This window comes from Tachyglossus aculeatus, chromosome 17 (genome assembly GCF_015852505.1).
Source record: "Tachyglossus aculeatus isolate mTacAcu1 chromosome 17, mTacAcu1.pri, whole genome shotgun sequence".
Lineage (NCBI taxonomy): Eukaryota > Metazoa > Chordata > Mammalia > Monotremata > Tachyglossidae > Tachyglossus > Tachyglossus aculeatus.
In genome coordinates this window covers 52,960,988-52,982,043 of record NC_052082.1, presented here as the reverse complement: position 1 = coordinate 52,982,043, position 21,056 = coordinate 52,960,988, and the positions used below count along the sequence as shown (strand labels likewise).

General features: G+C 47.4%; 1 protein-coding gene across 2 annotated transcripts in view; it reads left to right on the top strand.

The window, feature by feature from the left end:
• SLC43A2 (solute carrier family 43 member 2) overlaps positions 1 to 21,056 on the top strand; it is a 49,803-nt gene that overhangs the window by 5,957 nt on the left and 22,790 nt on the right. For both annotated transcript variants that reach the window (XM_038758956.1, XM_038758957.1), the window contains exons 2-4: positions 11,625 to 11,829; positions 13,626 to 13,681; positions 14,832 to 14,908. In XM_038758956.1, coding sequence (XP_038614884.1) covers positions 11,625 to 11,829; positions 13,626 to 13,681; positions 14,832 to 14,908 — 338 coding nt within the window. The remainder of the gene's footprint in view (positions 1 to 11,624; positions 11,830 to 13,625; positions 13,682 to 14,831; positions 14,909 to 21,056) is intronic.

Genomic DNA, 21,056 nt, shown 5'->3' with positions numbered 1-21,056 from the left:
TGGCTCCTAGGGAAGGACAATCCAGATATTCTGGGTAAAATATGGAACATATCACTTTTTAAAAAATGGTACTTGTTAAGTGCTTACTATATGCCAGGCACTGTACTAAGTGCTGTGATAGATCATCAGGTTGGATGATCTATCCAGTCCACATCCCACCTGGGACTTACAGTCTTCATCCCCATTTTACAGATGAGGCAACTGAGGCCCAGATAAGTAAAGTGATTTGCCCAAGGTCACACAGGCCTGAGCTCTGTCCTCTAGGCTACGCTTGGCTTCTCTGCCTTGGTTTCTTCTTGGTCAAAGTGGGGGGCGATGGGACGACAGTTCTTGTGCTAACGTTGTGTGAGGCGCTTAGTATAGTGCTGTGCAAGGGCTCAGTAAAGACAGTTGAATGAATGAACATTCAAGGGCCTCATCTTGGGCTGACCGTCACTCGAAAGTTCCAAGGCCTATGGCCGGATAGCACTTCCCCACCCGATGAACGCCCCCACTTTCATCTGACGTGAGCCCTTGTCTCACAGATTTATTTGGGTTTGGCTGGTGAGTCCCTTCCAACCTGTTGACCCAGCATCTTCTGCCGGAGTGACTACTGAGTCAATCCAGCTGACTGCTGATTCCATGCTATTTATCTTGGGCTGCAAGTGCTTATCAGCAATTCTTAGGGACTGTGTGACCTATTGCTTCCAGGGCCAGAAGTCACTGCGACTCCTCAGATTACCCGAACTGCTGCGGATGGAAAGGTTTACGATCAAGGTCCTTACCCCGCGTGTTATTGTTCTCTGAATTTAGCGTGCAAAACGCAGAGATAAAGAAGCTACTCTAAGAACTGAGAAGCAGTGTTGCCTAGTGGATAGACCCCGGGCCTGGGAGCCGGAAGGATCTGGGTTCTAGTCCCGGCTCCACCACTTGTCTGCCGTGTGACCATGGGCATTTAAAATCCCTTCGTTTCTCTGGGCCTCAGTTACCTCATCTTCAAAGCGGGGATTGAGACCGTGAGCCCCATGTGGGACACGGGCTGTGTCCAAGGTGATTATCTTGTATCTATCCCAGCAGCTCAGAACAGCGCCTGGCACATAGTAAGCGTTTAACAGATACCATAAAAAAGAAACTCTGGGCTTGAAGGAAGTCAAAAAATGAACAAACTGGCATCCAAATTAAATGTCCCCGAGCCCGAAAATCTACCCAAGCCTGTCGGCTTTCAGCACGCTCGGTTTGTCCCCTGGTGGAACGGTGACGAGTCGGCCGGCAGCTGGAATCAATCAATCAATCAATCAATCATATTTATTGAGCACTTACTGTGTGCAGACCACTGTACTAAGCGCTTGGGAAGTACAAGTTGGCAACATGGAATCACCTCCGGGTTCCAAATCCAGCCTCCGGGAGGATCGGTGCTGCCTCATTCTGGGGTCGATAGGGAGGAGGGTCGAAGGAGGACCCTAGGGGGCCAAGCTCTAAACCTATGACTTTGTTTCTTCACCCAGTCCTTTGTATTTATTGAGCGCTTACTGTGGGATGAACGTTGTACTAAATGCTTGGGAGAGTCCAGTAAAGTTAGCACGGATGTGGTCCCCACGTGCAAGGATCATGCATTCAGTCCAGGGGTTACCCCATCCTATGCCTTGGCCTTCTTCTTGGTCTCCCCCGTTCTCATCCTCGAGGTTCTCCATCCCTTCAGGGTGCTGGGTCAAAGAGGATTGTGGTGCTCAACTTCTCACGCAGGGGTGCTCTGTTCCCTGAGACCGGTCCAGGCCTGCCATTGGATCTCCTGTGATGGAGAGGGGACTGCTTAATGCTTTGCGGGGGTACTGGGACAGGCAGTTGAGGGGGAAGGGGTGGGCCCCCTTGGACACTAGCCCCCTGAAAAGTCGCCTGAGCTCTCTATTATTATTATGATGATGATGATGATGATGATATTTGTTTAGCGTTTACTATATGTCAAGCATTTTTCTTAGCACTGGGGTAGATTCAAGGTAATTAGGTTGTCCCACTTGGGGCTCACAATCTGAATCACCATTTTCCAGATGAGGGAACTGAGGCAAAGAGAAGTTAAGCGGCTTCTCCAAGGTCACACAGAAGACAAGTGGTTGAGCCGGGATTAGAACCCATGTCCTCTGACTCCCAAGTCCTTGCTCTTTCAACTAAGCCACGCTGCTTCTCTGGCGCTCGAGGGTCCGGCCACTAACTTGGGATAGCACCCTCTGATCCTTTGAGTCATTCCTGGTTTATGGTCCTCCCGCAGCCACAAGTCAGAGGTTGATGATACCATTTACTGGCCACGCTTTCACTTTTGCTAGGATTCACATGACCTAGTTGGTTATTTCCTATTTAAATGAAAAACTGAAACTCCAAAGGGAAAGGTAACTCTGACCATACAGTGCTGCTGCCTTTTTCCAATGTCCTTGATATTCCTCTCTTCCCTATCATGACCTCCCTTCCCTCATCTCTGCTCTCAGCTGCCCCTCTTTTCATCTCTGGGCCTGAATGCATCTGTTACAGTTATATATATATATATAGTTATTATAGTTATAACACTTATAGTGTTATATTGGACTCTCCCAAGCACTTAGCACAGCGCTCTGCATACAGTAAGCGTTCAGTAAATATGATTGATGGATTCAGAATGCTCTCTGCAGGCTCTCTGTCTGGCTAAAAGGTGTGATCTCTTGGGAAGTGCATTGGGAAAACAGCCCCAGATACTATAATTAGGTCATATTTTCTCTCCAGAGCCTGTGTCCCCTTTAGGTTTTTGCCTTAATAATAATAGTAGTAATGGTATTTGTTAAGCATGTACCATATACCAAGCACTGTACTAAGCATTGGGGCTGATACGAGTTCATCGAGTCGGACGCAGATCCCCGTCCTACATGGGATTCGAATCGAGAGGAGAGGGATGACAGGTAGTAAATCCCCATTTTACAGATGAGGAAACTGAGGCACAGAGAAGCTAAGGTCACACAACAACCAAGCGGTGGAGCCAGGATGAGAACGGAGGTCCTCAGATTCCCAGGCCCGCGGTCTTTCCTCTAGGCCATGCTGCTTCTCTTCGTCCAGAAGGCAGCACCTGTGCCAAGAGGAGGCAGCCCGTCGGAAGTGGGAAGGGCCGTAATTCTCTTGGAGTTGGGTCTTAGGATTTGGATCTGGGACCTGGAAAGAGCCCAGACCTGAAAGTCAGAGGACCTGGATTCTAATCCCGGCTCCGTCACTTGTCTCCTGGGCCTGACCTTGGGCAAGTCCCTTCACTTCTCTGGGCCTCAGTTACCTCATCTGTAAAGCGGGGATTAAGACTGGGAGTCCAATATCTACCCCAGTGCTTAGTACAGTGCTTGGCATGTAGTAAAGTGCTTAACAAATACCACTTAAAAAAAAAAAAGAGAAGTCCGGCTTCATGAAGAGGTGTGGGAGCCTGAGATCAGATTGACACTGTAGTTATTGCTATTGTTGTTGTTATTGTTATTATTACTACAATATATGTTAAGTGCTTAGTGTGTCCCAGGCACTGTACTAAGTGCTGGGGTAGAGACAAGATAATCAAGTTGGACACAGTCTCTGTCCCACATGGGACTCCCACTGTAAGTCAGAGGGAGTGTTAATTGGACCCCTTTCGACCAGCAGCACAGCCCACCCACCAATCAATCAATCAGTGGTATTTATTGAGCCCTGACTGGGTGGAGAGCACTGTACTGAGCGCTTGGGTGAGCACACTACAACAGAGTTAATAGGTGCACCCTGCCCACAAGGAGCCTACCATGCCACTTGTCTGCTCTGTGACCTTGGGCAAGTCACTTCACTTCTCTGGGCCTCAGTTCCCCCATCTGTCAAATGGGGATTTAGAGTGTGAGCCCCACGTGGGACAACCTGATCACCTTGTATCCACCCCAGTGCTTAGAACAGTGTTTGGCAAATGGTGAGCGCTTAGCAGATACCAGCATTATTACTGTCATTATTACCCCAGCGCTTGGAACAGTGCTTGGCACAGAGTGAGCGCTTAATAGATATCATCATTATTATTATATTATTGTACATATTTACTGTACATATTGTACATATTTACTATTCTATTTTATTTTGTTAATATGTTTTGTTTCGTTGTCTGTCTCCCCCTTCTAGACTGTGAGCCCGTTGTTGGGTAGGGACCGTCTCTATATGGTGCCAACTTGTACTTCCCAAGCGCTTAGTACAGTGCTCTGCACACAGTAAGCGCTCAATAAATACGATTGAATGAATGAATGAATAGTGAGGAAGACAGACATGAAAATAAATTACCGGTAAGGGAAATGGCAGTGTAAATCTCATTTCCTGAGGGGCCCCTTCCTCCCACTCTCACCTCCTACCTTCTCCCTTTTAAGTGATTTGCCCGTCTCGTTCCGAAGTCACATTAAGAGAAGCAGTCTGGCCTAGTGGATGGAAGCACAGGCCCAGGAGTCAGAAGGACCTGGGTTCTAATCCCAGCTCCACCACTTCCCTGCTCTGTGACCCTGGGCAAATCACTTCTCTGGGCCTCAGTTCCCTCATCTGTGAAATGGGGAGTAAGACTGTGAGCCCCATGTGGGACAGGGACTGTGTCTGACCTGATTAAGTTTGTGCCTAGCCCAGCCTGGCACATAGTGAGCACTTAACAAATGCCACTCTCATCATCATCATCCTTAAGATCCTGGCTAGTTAACATCTGTTCCCACAGGCCTTGTGGGCAGACTCACGGCAAAACCATACAGGAGCTACTGTTATTGCCTTAAACAGTGGCGACGTTGACATTCATTCAGTCGTATTTATTGAGCGCTTACTGTGTGCAGAGCACTGTACTAAGCGCTTGGGAAGTACAAGTTGGCAACGTATAGAGACGGTCCCTACCCGACAGTGGGCTCACAGTCTAGAAAGTCTAGACAGTGATTTGTTCATCCCCCTCGGCCGTGTTTTCTGCTTAAGAGGCCGAGAACGGGCCCGGTGGATTCCTAAATCAGGCAGGGATTAGCCAAACCCAGGTTCTCCCAGGCTGCTGCTGCTGGGGCTGTCCTGTCTTCGGCCTTTTTTTCCAGTGTGTCTGAAGCCGACCTTTCACCCACATCTTCTTCAATGAAAGGAGACTTTTCCGGTGACCGGATGGACAGTGGATTTCAGAGGAGCAGGGATGGCTGAGGGGCTGTGGGGCCGGAGGGGACGTCAGGGTCGAGCAGAGTTAGCAGGGTTTCCCTAGGGTCGGAGAGGAAGGGGCTTTGGGGTGCGGGCTAAATGCAGTATAATCAATCAGCCGTATTTATTGAGCGCTTACAGTGTGCAGAACACTGTACTAAGCCCTTGGGAGAGTACATTGCAGCAGAGTTGATGGACACGTTCCCTGCCCACAATAACCTTGCAGTCTAGAGAGGAGACGGACATTAATGGAAATGAATAAATCGCTAATGGGTATGTCCAGAAGTGCTGTGGGGCTGAGGGAGGAGTGAGTAAAGGTTCAAATCCAAGTACAAAATATTTATATCCCAGGGGGCCTTAACAGGGTGATATTCTGGGGCTTTGGTAAAAACCTCTTTCTTTGTTGGCTAGGGAGAAGGCAGGAAAGGCTACTATCTCTGGGTCGTGGGTTCTAATCCCAGCTCCGCCACATGTCTGCTGTGAGAACTTGGGCAAGTCACTTCACTTCTCTGTGCCTCAGTTACCTCGTTTGTAAAATGGGGATTGAGACTGAGAGCCCCACGTGGGACAGGGACTGTGTCCAACCCGATTTGCATGTATCTACTCCAGTGCTTAGTACAGTGCTTGACACATAGTAAGTGCTTAACAAATACCACATTTATAATAATAATAATCTTTATTATTATCATTATCTCTGATCTGGTCCAAACCTGAATTAGATGCCAGGCGGAGGCTGCCAAACTCCTAACTTGCTGCCTAGATTCCATTTTTTTTTTAATGGTATTTGTTAAGCACTTACTATGTGCCAGACACTGTTCTAAGCGCTGGGGTACCTACAAGCTGATCAGGTTGGGCACAGTCCCTGTCCCACCTGGGGCTCACAGTCTTAATCCCCATTTTACAGATGAGGTAATGGAGGCACAGAGAAGTGAAGTGACTTGCCCAAGGTCTCACAGCAGACAAGTGACACAACCAGGAAAGCTCTATCTACTAGGCCATGCTGATTTGTTTGGTGTCCATTGTCAGAGGTGGTGGGTTTGACTACCTCAGTCAAGTCCAGCTGAACAGAGAAGCAGTGTGGCCTGATGGCTAGAGCCCGGGCCTGGGAGTTAGAAGGACCCGGGTTCTAATCCTGACCCCACCACTTGTCTGCAAGTCACTTCACTTCTCTGGTGTGACCTCGGGCAAGTCACTTCATTTCTCTGGGCCTCATCTGTCAAATGGGGATTAAGACTGTGAGCCCCATGTGGGACATGGACTGCGTCCAACCTGATTAGCTCAAATCCACCCCATCACTTAGTACTGTGCCTGGCACATAGTAAGCACTTAACCAAACCTATTAAAAAAAATAAAAACTAAACAAAAAAACAGAGGCTCCTTTCAAGCAGCTCCACTTCTGAATTTACCTCATTCCTCCTAAACCAAGAATTGGCTCTTCCTGTTTCACCTTGCCTAGGGGTGACGAGTGATTACCTCCAGGAAGGGGTTTGTTGACCAAACACAGACAGGTTGGGGAGCCGGGGGGGGTTTGAGGGTGCTCACAGGCTCCAAAGCACCAGGTGCGGGAGAGTAGAGGAACCCTGTTTTGGGGTGACATATCCTGGGCCCTTATCTGATTGGGGCCCTGCTAGCCCAAACAGATGGTGGGAGGGTAAGAGCCGGGTGTGACAGGGTTTGGTCCTATAGCTGGGTATGTGATTATCTTAGCTTGTTTACTACTAACAAAAGCTGTGGATTCCAGGATTGAATAGACCCAAGAGATAGGTGTCTCCCAACCCCTGGCAACAAAAGGTGGAACTGAAAGCATCTCTATTGCTCAACCAGCCAGCCAGCAAAGCCACCTGGCTTTTCCCCTTCACCCTGGACTCATCTGGCCAATCCTTCCATCATGCCCTGCTGGGTTTTTCCGTTTGTTTGTTTTTTGGTGAAGCACTTACTGCGCGCTAGGCACTGTATTAAGCTCTGGGGTAGGTGATAATAACAATAGTAACTGTGGTATTTGTTAAGCCCTTGCTGTGCCCCAGCCACTGTACTAAACACTGAGGTAGATACAAGGTGATCGGGTTGAGTGTAGTCCCTGTCCCACACGGAGCTCACAGTCTTAATCCCCATTTTACAGATGAGGTAATTTAGGCATGGAGAAGTGAAGTGATTTGCCCAAGTTCACACAGCAGACAGGTGGCAGAGCCAGGCTTGTAACCCGGTACCTTCCGACTCCTAGGCCTGTGCTCTATCCAGCAGGCCATGCTCTGCCACTTGTCAGCTGTGTGACTTTGGGCAAGTCACTAAACTTCTCTGTGCCTCAGTTACCTCATCTGTAAAATGGGGATTAAGACTGTGAGCCCCATATGGGACAATCTCATTACCTTGTATCCCCCCCACCGGCGCTTAGAACAGTACTTGGCATATAGTAAGCGCTTAACAAATGCCATTATTATTATTATTATTATTATTATGCTGCCTCCCTAACAAGGTAGTCAGATTGGACACAGTCCATGTCCCAGGTGGGGCTTGTAGTTTTAATCCCCATTTTACAGATGAGGTAATTGAAGCACAGAGAAGTTAAGTAATAATAATAATTACGGTATTGGTTAAGTGCTTACTATTTGCCAGGCACTGAACTAAGGGCTGGGGTGGATACAAGCAAATCAGGTTGGAATAGTCCCTGGTTCTTTTTGGGGCTCACAATCTCAATCCCCACTTTACAGATGAGGTAACAGGTACAGAAAGTGAAGCAATTTGCCCAAGACCACACAGCAGACAAGTGGCGGAGCAGGGATTAGAACCCAAGTCCTTCTGACTCCCAAGCTTGTGCTCTATCCAGTAGGCCACACTGCTTTTCGTTGTGGTCAGGAAACGTGTCAACTAACTCTGTTGTGTTGTACTCTCCCAAGCGCTTAGTACCAGTCGCTGAGTCCCAAGTCAGTTGTGCCTGTTGCTTCCAGAGTTCTGGCCCACCCTATCCAACCCTGTTTTCTTGTCCTTGAGACCTGCTCCCCTTGGCTCAGGAGACTGTCTCTAGACCAGAAGCTCCCTGTGGGCAGGGAATTTGTCTACCAACTCTGTTATATTGTCCATTCCCAATTGCGAAGTACAGTGCTCTGCACACAGTAAGTGCTCAGTAAGTATGATTGAATAATTGATCGTCCTCTCCCAAATGCTTAGTAGAGTCCCATGCACATAGTAAGCACTCAATAAATGACTTATTTATTGATTTTATTCTCCCAAGCACTTAGTACAGTGCTCTGCATGCAGTAAGGGCAATAAATACCACTGATTGATTGATTGATTGGACTCTCCCAAGCGCTTAGTAAGGTGCTCTGCACCCAGTAAGTAAGCACTCAGTAAATACAACTGCTTGATTGATGGATTGATTGAGATGGTGATGAGGGGGTCCAAGATGGAGCAGGGATATGGAAATACTCTCCACCCATGTTCCTTGCATCTTCCCCCTCAGAGGGTGCTTGGCAACTTTGCTGCTGATTAGATCGGGGCGTGGGTAGCCCAGGCCATGTTTATGTCGGCCATCTGTGGTTCCAAGCCCTCTGGCATCGGTCTGGATGGCTTGGGCAAGGTGGAGTCTTTTTGGGAAAACCTAGAGGAAGAAAGAGGATCCGGAAGCATCGACTTTGGTTTTGGTGCTGTGATGAGACTCTACAGAGCTCTGCTCGTTAATTCAATCCGCTCCTAGGCCCTCCTGGCTTTTAACCCCTCCCACACGCCCTATATTCCTTCTTTCCTCTCTGCCTTAGGACCAGTCTATTCCAGTTCTCGTGTCTGGTTAACAGTTTATCTTACCCAATTAGCATTTATTACTCACACGCCCGATGTAATCTGTGCCCCCAGATGCCCCAGTCTCTGGAAATCTGCATCAAATCGTCTCTTGAGTCCTCAACCAGTTCCCGCTGCATCAGTGGTTCCCTGACAGCATACTGGCTTAACCAGCTGGCACGGTCTGTCCTTGCCACCCCTGCCTCTGCTCCTTTTTCTGTTTTTCAGTGGTATTTGTTAAGCGCTCACTATGTGCCAGGAACTGTTCTAAGCACTGGGAAAGATACACAGTAATCAGGTTGGACACAGTCCATGTCCCACATGGCTCACAGTCTTAAACCCCATTTTACAGAGGAGGGAACAGGGGATCAGAGAAGTGACTTGCCTAAGATCACACAGCAGACAAGTGGCAGAGCCAGTATTAGAACCCAGATCCTTCTGGCTCTCAGGCCTGTGTTCTATCAATCAATCAATCGTATTTATTGAGCGCTTACTGTGTGCAGAGCACTGTACTAAGCACTTGGGAAGTACAAGTTGGCAACATATAGAGACAGTCCCTACCCAACAGTGGGCTCACAGTCTAAAAGGGGGAGACAGAGAACAAAACCAAACATACTAACAAAATAAAATAAATAGAATAGATATGTACAAGTAAAATAAATAGAGTAATAAATATGTACAAAAATATATACATATATACAGGTGCTGTGGGGAAGGGAAGGAGGTAAAATGGGGGGGATGGAGAGGGGGACGAGCGTGCTCTACCCACTAGGCCACGCTCCTCCTTCTGTGGGAGAGGAGGTGACCTCCCCCTCCAATGCCAAGATACATCCCTTATTATTGTTATTATTAATTTTGTATTTGATAATTGCTTACTATGTGCCAAGTACTGTTCTAAGCTGCTGGGGAGGATACCAGGTGATTAGGTTGTCCCATGTGGGGCTCATAATCTTAATCCCCATTTTATAGATGAGGTAATTGAAGCACAGAGAAGTTAAGTGACTTGCCTTAAGTCACACAGCTGGCAAGCATGGGAGCTGGAATTTGAACCCATGACCTCTGACTCCCAAGCCCGTGCTCTTTCCACTGAACCACGCTGCTTCTCTGTGATTCTGCAGGGCTGACACTGGGGATCTCATGGAAGGGTCCCTGCACCCTTAGCAGTCCAGGAGTCATCCGAGTTATCCAAAGGACAGTATTATTAACCAGACCCAGCCGTGGCATAGTGGGCCTGGGAGTCAGAAGGTCATGGGTTCTAATCCCGACTCCGCCACTTGTCTGCTGTGGGACCTTGGGCAAGTCACTTCAGTTCCCTGTGCCCCAGTTACCTCATTTGTAAGATGGGGATTGAGACTTTGAGCCCTCTGTGGGATTAGGGATTGTGACCAACCTGATAAACTTGTATCTACCCCTGCTCTTAATACAGCGCCTGGCCCGTAGTAAGTGCCTAACAAATACCACAGTTATTATTATCCCAATGTCAACCCGCCATCTAATCAGACAGCAGATTTTGTTTTTCTGCTACTCTCATCTTTGTAGGCCTTAAAATATGAATCCCCTTCAAGTAGATCCTTAGATCAAGTAGATTAAGTAGATCCTTAATCCCAGTCACCACCAAATCCTCTCACCCATCCCACTTTTTTTTCCCCCGTTCAGCCCCTAAGGTGGGTGGGGACTTTTTTTCCTTTGGACTAATTGCCGGTTGGACTTTGGAGGTACAAGTTCAGGGCTGCAATAGGAACCCAGGCGTGGTGACTCTCCAAGGACCATGACCTGTGCCCAGGTAGGAGGACAGAGCATAGCCCCTGGACTTAGAATAAGGCTCTCCCCTGTCACGATGAGGAACTGGGAGAGGTGGAAAGATTAAGGGTGAAAGCTAAGGACTGCTGCTCTTACAAAGCTACCTGAAAGTCTCATAAAACGGTCTGATATGTGGTGCAAAGACGGGCAGAAGCCTGCTGTTTATCAGAAAATCCAGATGGCCGTCCAAAGAGAGACCGGAAAGACTGAGTTCAGACTTGGAGATGCTTCAGAGAGATTTTCCTTCCGGGTCCCGTGTGAAGGAACACGTTGAAGTCACCTTCGGCAGGTCACTTAATGTCTCTGGGCCTCAGTTCCCTCACCTGTAAAATGGGGATTGAACACCTCTTCTCTCTCAATCAGTCAATCGATCAGTGGTATTTACCAAGCGCTTGCTTACTGTGTGCAGAACACTGTACTAAGCACTTGGGAAAATACAGTATAATGGAGTTGGTAGACACGATTCCTGACCACTTGCTCCCTTCATTCATTCATCCCCTGTCCCAGCCCCAGGGCACATAAGTATATATCTGTTATGTATTTATGAATGTATGTATATTAATGTCTGTCTCTCCCTCTAGATTGTGAGCTCATTGTGAGCAGGGAATGTATCTGTTTATTGTTATATTGTACTCTCCCAAGCACTTAGTACAGTGCTTTATGCACAGTCAGCACTCATAAAATACGATTGAGAAGCTTACAGTAAAGAGGGGGAGAAGCACATTAATATGAATTACAGGTAGACTGTGGGCCCTTCGTGGGGCAGAACCTGTCATCTGAATTTATTGTATCTTGCACAGCGCTTGGCACATACTAAGCACTTCCTAAATATTACTATTATTATTGATGAGAGAGCAAGAGCTAGTAGAGTGGGATCATGTGGGCTGTAGCCACTGAGTCACTGTGTCCTTTCTCCCATCAAGAGAACATCAGCAGCAACTCCTCTGATGGGGCAGAAAGCGAGCAAGAAGCGGTGACCCGGGTGAAAGGCTGGCTGTCATGCCAGGCCCAGGATGAGATGCTGAACTTGGCCTTCACCGTGGGCTCCTTCCTGCTCAGCGCCATCACTCTGCCCTTGGGGATCGTCATGGACAAATATGGTCCCCGCAAGCTGCGTCTGCTCGGCAGGTGAGAGGCCCTGGCAGGGATTTGGGAAGGGGGAGATCCAGCAGGGGGGAACTCGGCACTTCCACTCAGTCACGGGTTTCGTGGCCTCGGGCCCTCCATTCCACATTCCCCTTGCAAATTCTGTTGAACAAACAGTGGAGCAGGCTTGGGATTTCATGAGTCCAGTCACCTGTAATAAGCATGAAGCCCAGGGCTCTCCGGTGAGAGAAAAAGAGAGAGAGAGAAAACAGCACAGAGCAGCAGTTCAGGAGAGAGGTGGGGTGGGGTGCTCAGAGCTGATCTCCCCACTGAAAGCAGGACCTGCCCCTGTAGTTTCTGCTAGGAATTCTTGTCTTAAAGCGTGGTGGGAAATGAGACGCCACTAGGATTCCTTCAGAGTGTCACCAGTGCCAACTTTTTCTTCTGTAAACCGGTGGGTGGGACGTATAGGGGTGAGCAAATGGGAAGAGCTTGGGAGATGAAACAGGTTGAAGAACCCCAGTTTTGGGGTGGCGCGGTGGGGGTGTCTTTCCAACCTGTTTGGAAACTCTTAGCTCATTTCTGCCCATCCCACTTCAAAGCTCTTAAATCTGAATCCAGTCCCCAAAACTGTGGGGGCCCAAGGGCTTCATTGCCACAGCTGGAGCAGGTCCTTCCCACCTCCTAGGCTTGGCACCCCTGATTTGGGGGCTCCTCTTGGGGGAAGGAGGTGAGATGAATTTCTTTCCTTCTGAGTGCTACCCTAGCTAATGCACACCAGCCTGAGTGCTGAGACCTGCCAAATAACCAGCTCAGGGAATGCTCCACCCTTCCATCCATCCATCCACCCGTCCATCCATCAATCAGAGGTATTTATTGACCACTTTATTGTGTACAGAGCACTGTACTGAGCTCCTGGGGGAGGACAAATACAGCACAGTCGGCAGACATGTTCCCTGCTAAAAACGAGCTTCTGGTTCATCCTCAGTAGCTTCTTTAAACCCTGGGCTGCGTGGAAGCAAAGCCAAAGCGTCTGGGTTCCACAGTCCACTCCCTTGGATCTGTGGGAGTAAAGGAAGAATCTCACATTATCTCTGTCGTCACCCTACTTCCCCTTCATTGAAATATGTCTTCATTCTCTTGACTGATCGATAGTTCATGCAGTCAGTCATCGGTATTTACTCAGCTCTTATTGTGTGCCAAATACTTGGGAAAGAACAGTATAATAGAGTTGGTAGACACGTTCCCTGCCTTCGAGGAGCTCACAGTCTAGAGAGGGAACGGACAGGAAAATAAATTATTGGTAGGGGAATGAGAGAGTATAAGGATATGCAAGCTCGTTGTGGGTAGGGAATGTGTCTGTTTATTATTATATTGTACTTTCCCAAGCTTTTAGTTTGGTGCTTTGCATACAGTAAGCTCTCAATAAATACGATTGAATTCATTCATTCAATCGTATTTATTGAGCGCTTACTGTGTGCAGAGCACTGTACTAAGCACTTAAATACACACGGTACATAGGGTGGGGTGAATATCAGGTGCTTAAGAGGTACAGTGGGGAAGGAAATAAGGGAAGACAGTGTGGGAGGAAATAAGGGCCTAGCCAGGAAGACCTTTTGGACGAAGAGGGAAACGAGGTGGTCTGTCGTATATGAGAGGGGAGTGAATTCTTGCCAGGGGGAGGATATGAGCAAAAGGTGAGCGGTGAAGCAGCCGGGATCGAGGTGCAGTGAGTTGGCTGGTGTTGGAGGAGTGAAATGTGTGGATTGGGTTGTGGTAGATCAGTGCAGTAATCTTAGCTGACTGACTGAGTGCTGATGGGTCCTGTTTGGTTTCAGTGCCTGCTTTGCTGCTTCCTGCCTCATGATTGCCCATGGAGCCAGTAACCCAAACTGTAAGTACCCAGTCTCCTTTGGCATTCAAGGGACGGTAGGGGGTTTTCCCCGTGGGGTGAGGATGGGGGCACAACACTTCCAACATACTACAGTGATAACACTTCTCGGAACCCTCTTTCAACACAGGAGGGATACACACAATCCCACTCCCTGTTGTGTTGCATCCAGTTGAGGAGGGGGCGTTTAAGGTGGTACCTTAGTTGGGCAACAGTCCCAGAGCTGTGGAGGTCTACAAGATTGATCAGTCAATCAATCGATGGTTTTTCTTGAGCGCCTAATGTTTTCAGTGCACTTGCACTAAGCATTGTCCATGCATGTCTGCATGTCTTCCCATTAAAATGTTAGCTCCCTAAGGTTAAAGATTAAACCTGATCCTTTTTTCAATAGTATCTGTTAAGCGCTTAGTATGTGCCACGCACTGTACTAAGCCCTGGGGTAGGCACAAATCAAACAGGTTGGACACAGTCCCTGTCCCACATGGGGCACACAGTCTAAATCCCCATTTAACAGATGAGGTAACTGAGGCCCATGGAAGTGAATGACTTGCCCCAGGTCACACAGCAGACAAATGGTAGAGCTGGGATTAGATCCAGGTCCATCTGATTCCCAAGTCTCTGCTCTATCCACTAGGCCAGTGCTTCTTCTGATGGTCCCACACTTTTTGGGTGCTTAGTAAATGTTCTTGACAGAGATACACTTGTGTATTTCCTCTAGCCTGTAAGCTCATTGTGGACAAGGAATGGGCATGTTTATTGTTGTTCCTCTCTCAAGTGCTCTGCACACTGTAAGCACTCAATAAATACGATTGAATTAATTTATATTTTCTTCCAGCGCTCAGTGTGCAGTAAGTGCTTAATTAATTCTGTTACTTTACTACTACTGTAATGATTTACTGTGAGCCCGTTGTTGGGTAGGGACCGTCTCTATATGTTACCAACTTGCACTTCCCAAGCGCTTAGTACAGTGCTCTGCACACAGTAAGCGCTCAATAAATACGATTGAATGAATGAATGAATTTCATGATGATGACCATTCAGACCCTCTCTCCAGCTGGTACTTTGCCCCACGGGAGTGGTCCCCCTGAACCCAGAATTTTGAAAACGAGGGTGCGATCCTCTTGAGTTAAACACTCTTGTTTTGTCCGTGCAGCCTTGTCCGTGTTGATCTTCATCTCCCTGTCTCTCAATGGCTTTGGCGGGATGTGTATGACCTTCACCTCGTTAACAGTAAGTGAGCTTTGGGCTCGTCTCCATCCGGCGGTTGAAAAATCTTTTTTTCCCCGCTCTCTGCTCTCTGCTCTCCAGTTTACTCATGAACCTTTCCAGGTGCCGTAGGGATGCAGCTTCTCCCCAACTAAATCGGCCTGAAGTCAGTAACTAAAAGTGTTGAGAGAGTAGAACCTGTGCTTAGAAAGGGAGACATTCATGTTCTTTGCTGCTCTGATAAGGCAGATGTGAATTCTGGTAATCAGCTTCTCCTTAGGCCTGAGGCTCAGAGAGAAGCAGCATGGAAAGAGCCCGGGCCTAGGACTCAAAGGACCTGGGTTCTAATACCAGCACTGACACTTGTCAGCTGTGTGACTTTAGGCAAGTCATTTAACTTCTCTGAGCCTCAGTTACCTCATCTGTAAAATGGGGATTAAGACTGTGAGCCCCACCTGGGACAACCTGATAATCGTGTATCTCCCCCACCGTTTAGAACAGTGCTTGGCACATAGTAAACGGTTAGCAATACCATTATTATTATTATTATTATTGTTATCTTGAATCTACCCCATCACTCAGTACTATGCATAGTAAGCGCTAAACAAATGACGCAGTTCATTCATTCAATCGTATTTATTGAGCGCTTACTGTGTGCAGAGCACTGTACTAAGCGCTTGGGAAGTACAAGTTGGCAACATATAGAGACGGTCCCTACCCAACAGCGGGCTCACAGTCTCGAAGGGGGAGAGAGACAACAAAACAAAACATAGTAACAAAATAAAATAAAAGAATGAATATGAACAAATAAAATAGAGTAATAAATACGTACAAACATATGTACATATATACAGGTGCTGTGGGGAGGGGAAGGAGGTAAGGTGGGGGGATGGGGAGGGGGAGGAGGGGGAGAGGAAGGAGGAGGCTTAGTCTGGGAAGGCCTCCTGGAGGAGGTGAGCTCTCAGTAGGGCTTTGAAGGGAGGAAGAGAGCTAGCTTGGCAGATGTGTGGAGGGAGGGCATTCCAGGCCAGGGCGAGGATGTGGGCCGGGGGTCAATGGCGGGACAGGCGAGAACAAGGCACAGTGAGGAGATTAGCGGCAGAGGAGCGGAGGGTGTGGGCTGGGCTATAGAAGGAGAGAAGGGAGGTGAGGTAGGAGGGGACGAAGTGATGGACAGCCTTGAAGCCGAGGGTGAGGAGTTTTTGCTTGATACAAATACCCTGTATCTCCCCCAGCGCTCAGAACAGTGCTTGGTACATAGTAAGTGCTTAATAAATACCATCACCAAATACAGTTGCTATTACCACAATTATAGTTTGTTTTCAGGGGGTGTTGGAGCAGGAAATAAAAAAGCTCCTCTCCCGCTCATTTCCGTTCTCTGGGTTTCTTTTACTCCTTTCCTTGCATATCCAAGAACTCAGAGGAACAATTCAGGCTCAAAATAAATGTTCACTGGAACCAAACATTTCACTAAATCCCAAAATTTGGGGAGTTCTTTTTGTGCAGGAAGTCTGGACAAAGCTGAAGGGGAAACTTGAGGGAAGGGGGTGGTCAACCTTACTTCCTGGCCCTCGCTCTTCCAGGGGCAGAAAGCCTTGTACTCAGAGGCATTTTTTCAGGAAGTCAGTGTTCCAGGATTCCAGAACCATGACAGGCAGAAGAATTGGGTTTGGAGAAGTAAAGCCAAGAAAAAGATGACAGGTCTGCCAAGGACAGGAATACCAGCAGGGAGAAGCATCGTCGCAGTAGTAGTAGTAATAATAATAATCATAGTATTTGTTAAGCACCTACTATATACCAGGCACTGAACTAAGCACTGGGGTGGTTACAAGCAAATCGGGTTGGACACAGTCCCTGTTCCGCATGGGGCTCCCAGTCTCGATCCCCATTTTACAGATGAGGTAACTGAGGCACAGAGAAGTGAAGTGACTTTCCCAAGGCCACAGAGCAGACAAGTGGCAGAGCCTCGATTAGAACCCATGACTTTCTGACTCTTAGGCCTGTGCTCTGTTGGTAGTGGTAGTAATAGTTGTAATAGTAGTGGTAATAGTTGTAGTTGTCATCATCCTCGTCGTCTTAGTAGTAATAATAGTCATAGTAGCAGTAATAGTAGTAGTAGTAGTTATAGCAAAACAGAATGGCATAGTGGGAGAGAACATGGAGGTAGGCACAGTAAGCGCTCAGTAAATACAACTGAGTGAATGAAATCAGTCATATTTATTGAGCGCTTACTGTGTGCAGAGCACTGTACTAAGCACTTGGGAAGTACAAGTTGGCAACATATAGAGACAGACCCTACCCAACAGTGGGCTCACAGTCTAAAAGGGGGAGACAGAGAACAAAACCAAACATACTAACAAAATAAAATAAATAGAATAGATATGTACAAGTAAAATAAGTAAATAGAGTAATAAATATGTACACACATATATACATATATACAGGTGCTGTGGGGAAGGGAAGGAGGTAAGATGGGGGGATGGAGAGGGGGACAAGGGGGAGAGGAAGGAAGGGGCTCAGTCTGGGAAGACCTCCTGGAGGAGGTGAGCTCTCAGTAGGGCCCTGAAGGGAGGAAGAGAGCAATGAAATGACTTGGAAATGACTTGTCCAAGATCGCACAGCAGAAAGGTGGCAGAGCTGGGATTAGAATCCAGGTCTTCTGACTCCCAGGCCGAGGCTCTTTCCACTAAGTCGTGCTCCGTCTCAGATGGCAGGAAACTTTTGACAATCGTCAAGCCTTTGATTGATTCCTGAGATTATTCAGAGTTCTTACCCTATAATGGAGATCAGCGCCAGTGAACCCAGTTTAAGTATTCTCCTAACCCTAAAACCCTGCCAAGTGAGATGACTTGCCTGGACAGAGGGCAGAAGTGTAGTGTTAGAATGTCTTTGCAGGCGCTTACCCCGCAGCTGTAGGTAACAGACCCCACCCACCCCACCCACAAGCCAAACCCTTTTCAGAGGCGCAAAGCCATTAGCCAGAGGAGTAAACTTGGATCCTCATAGAAGGAGATGCTGTCTTTAAATGTTCACTTAAATAGGCGTTGGCATCTCATGAACAGTTAATTTGCAGATTGTGAACAAGGATTTCGTCCAAGTGATTCTGAGCGACAAGACTACTGCAAGGCAATTTCTGCCTCTAATTCCAGGTCAGCAAACACAAGCTGTTTCTAGAAACTTCTGCTCCCTTTCCACACTCTCAGATCGCCTCACCACTGTGATTTGCCACTGGGAGTGTGGTTGGGTGGGGAGAGGGAAACCAGGATCGAGGAGCAGAGGCTGTGGGTTCTAATTCCGGCTCTGCCACTTGCCTGCTGTGCGATAGCGGGCAAGTTGCTTAACTTCTCAATGCTTCAGTTATCTCATCTGTCAGATGGGGATAAAATCTTATGTAGACTGTGAGCCCCATTTGGGACAGGGACTGTGTCCAACCCCAGTGCCTAATACAGTGTTTGGCATAGTAAGCACTTAACAGATTAAAAAAAAAAGGACTGAGGTCATTTTAGATCTCCTTTCCCTAGTTTAGTCTAAACATTCCTTCAGACATAGGCCTGAGCCTTTTGAGCACAGGTTCGGAGGAGGCTGTTTCTGTTCGAATCAGGGTCGAGTTTTTTTAAATGTCCTTCGGCTCGGGGTGGAGTGTCTAATGGTAGGCAAAAAAAAAACTGTATTAAAGGCTAACACAGTATATCACCCAGTGCTAAATTGCGTTTATAAAGGAGAGGCACACCATCCCTTCGCTTGAGAAGGTTATGTGCTGGAATGTTTGACACTGGCCCAAAAAAAGGTGTTTCATTGAATTCAGAAGATAATGATGGTAATGGTATTTGTTAAGCACTTACTATGTACCAAGCACTGTTCTGAGCGCTGGGGGAGATACAGGGTAATCAGGTTGTCCCACCTGGGGCTCATAGTCTTTATCCCCATTTGACAGATGAGGGAACTGAGGCACAGAGAAGTGAAGTGACTTGCCCAAAGTCACACAGCTGACAAGTGGCTGAGTTGGGATTAGAACCCACAACTTCTGACTCCCAAGCCTGGGCTCTTGCCACTAAGACATGCTGCTTCTTAGTTCAGAAGGTAATTGGGCCCTACCAACAAAAAGGAATCATCAAGTCTCCCAGAGTGACCCCTTCTCCCCTTTCAGAGAAAAAAAATCAGTCATCCAATCAATCCGTGAGTCATATTTATTGAGTGCTGACTATGCCCAGAGCACTGTACTAAGTGCTTGGGAGAGTACCCACAAAAACCTCAGGAATCCTCGCAATCAATCAGTTAAATCAATGGAATTTATTGACTGCTGATTACATGCAGGGCACTATAGTAAACGCTTCGGAGAGTACAGTACGACAGAATTAGTGGACATGTTCCCTGCCCATAACGAGACAGACGTTGATATAAATACATAATTTATAATACATAATTTAAAGATGCATACGCAAGTGTTTTGGGATTGGGGGTGGGGTGAATATCAAACATCTAAATGTCACAGATCCAAGTGTGCAGACAACGCAGGGGGGCAGTGAGCCAGGGAAAAAGGGTTAATCAGGGAAGGCCTCTTGGAGGAGATGGGATCTTAACAATGCTTTGAAGTGGAGAGAATGGTGGTCTGGCGTCTCTGGAGGGGGAGGGAGTTCCAGACCAGGAGGCCCCTTCCTTCCTCTCCCCCTCGTCCCCCTCTCCATCCCCCCCTTCTTACCTCCTTCCCTTCCCCACAGCACCTGTATATATGTATATATGTTTGTACATATTTATTACTCTATTTATTTTACTTGTACATATCTATTCTGTTTATTTTATTTTGTTAGTATGTTTGGTTTTGTTCTCCGTCTTCCCCTTTTAGACTGTGAGCCCACTGTTGGGTAGGGACTGTCTCTATATGTTGCCAATTTGTACTTCCCAAGCGCTTAGTACAGTGCTCTGCACATAGTAAGCACTCAATAAATATGATTGATGATGATGATGATGAGGATGTGGGAAAGCAGTCGGCGGCGAGACAGATGAGATTGGGGCGCGTGCGGGCTGGTCTGTAGAGTGAGCTGGAGGTAGGTGAGTCTCCTACTGGGGAACTGAGAGGCCTAAGCATTTAGTACATTGCTCTGTGCCCCGTAAGTGTTCATTAAATAGCATTGATTGATTGAAATGGGAGGTGCCAGGGAATCTTAGCGGAGCCCTCGAGCATTCTTATTGGGATCCCTTCTTCCCAAATGGTAGATTTAAGCAATTAGTACAGTGCGGCACCCACGGTTAGCGCTCAATAGAGAACAGTGATTGATTGAAATGGGACATGCCAGGGAATCTCAGAGGCACCCTCAGGATTATTATTGGGATCCTTATCTCACAATCCCAGCTCCCCTCTGTGTCTCCATGGTCTGGATAACTCAGCACAGGAATTCCGGAAGGTGAGGGCGGAGCTGAGCCCCGCCATGGGGAACCGGACTAGGGCTTCTCCCACCCTGGGCTAATAGCTCCTAAAAAGGGAATTAAAGGGAAGACCTTTCAAGCCTAGGGTCAGGATTGTGGTTGTGCAATAGTCTTTGGCTGACTGAACCTTAAACTGAGGAGTGCTCACTGTTTCAAGCTTCTCAGTCTCAGAAAAAAGCAGAACTGCAGTGACCAGCCACTAAATTAGCTGTGCACCAGCCTTTTCTGTTTCACTCACTCATGTTGTATTTTAATTGTTTTAAAGAAAAAAAGTTATCTTATGGCACAGACTCCCTCCCTCTTCACTGGTTGCGAAGTTCAGATTGGAATCAGTGACAGGCAACTAGTGGGAAGGGCATGGGCCTGGGGCTCAGAGGATCTGAGTTCTAATCCCGGGTCTGTAACTCGATTGCTGTGTGACCTTGGGCAAGTCACTTTACTTTTTGGGGGCATCAGTTGCCTCCTCTGTAAAATAGAGATAAAAGCTGTAAGCCCCCTGCGGGACATGGATGTATTGTATCTACCTCATTGCTTAGTACAGTGCCTGGCAAATAGTAAACATTTAACAAATACCGTAAAAAATGAGGAAATTCCCAAATCAAATTTTCTGTAGTCATTTCCCATTTGGGAGATCTATTAGGTAATGTAGTGTTGCCATGGAAGCCTTATTTGGGGAATTTCTTGACTTTGGGGTGTTTAGTGTTTCAATTAGTTATGCAAAAACCATCTTCTGGTGCTGAAAAACATT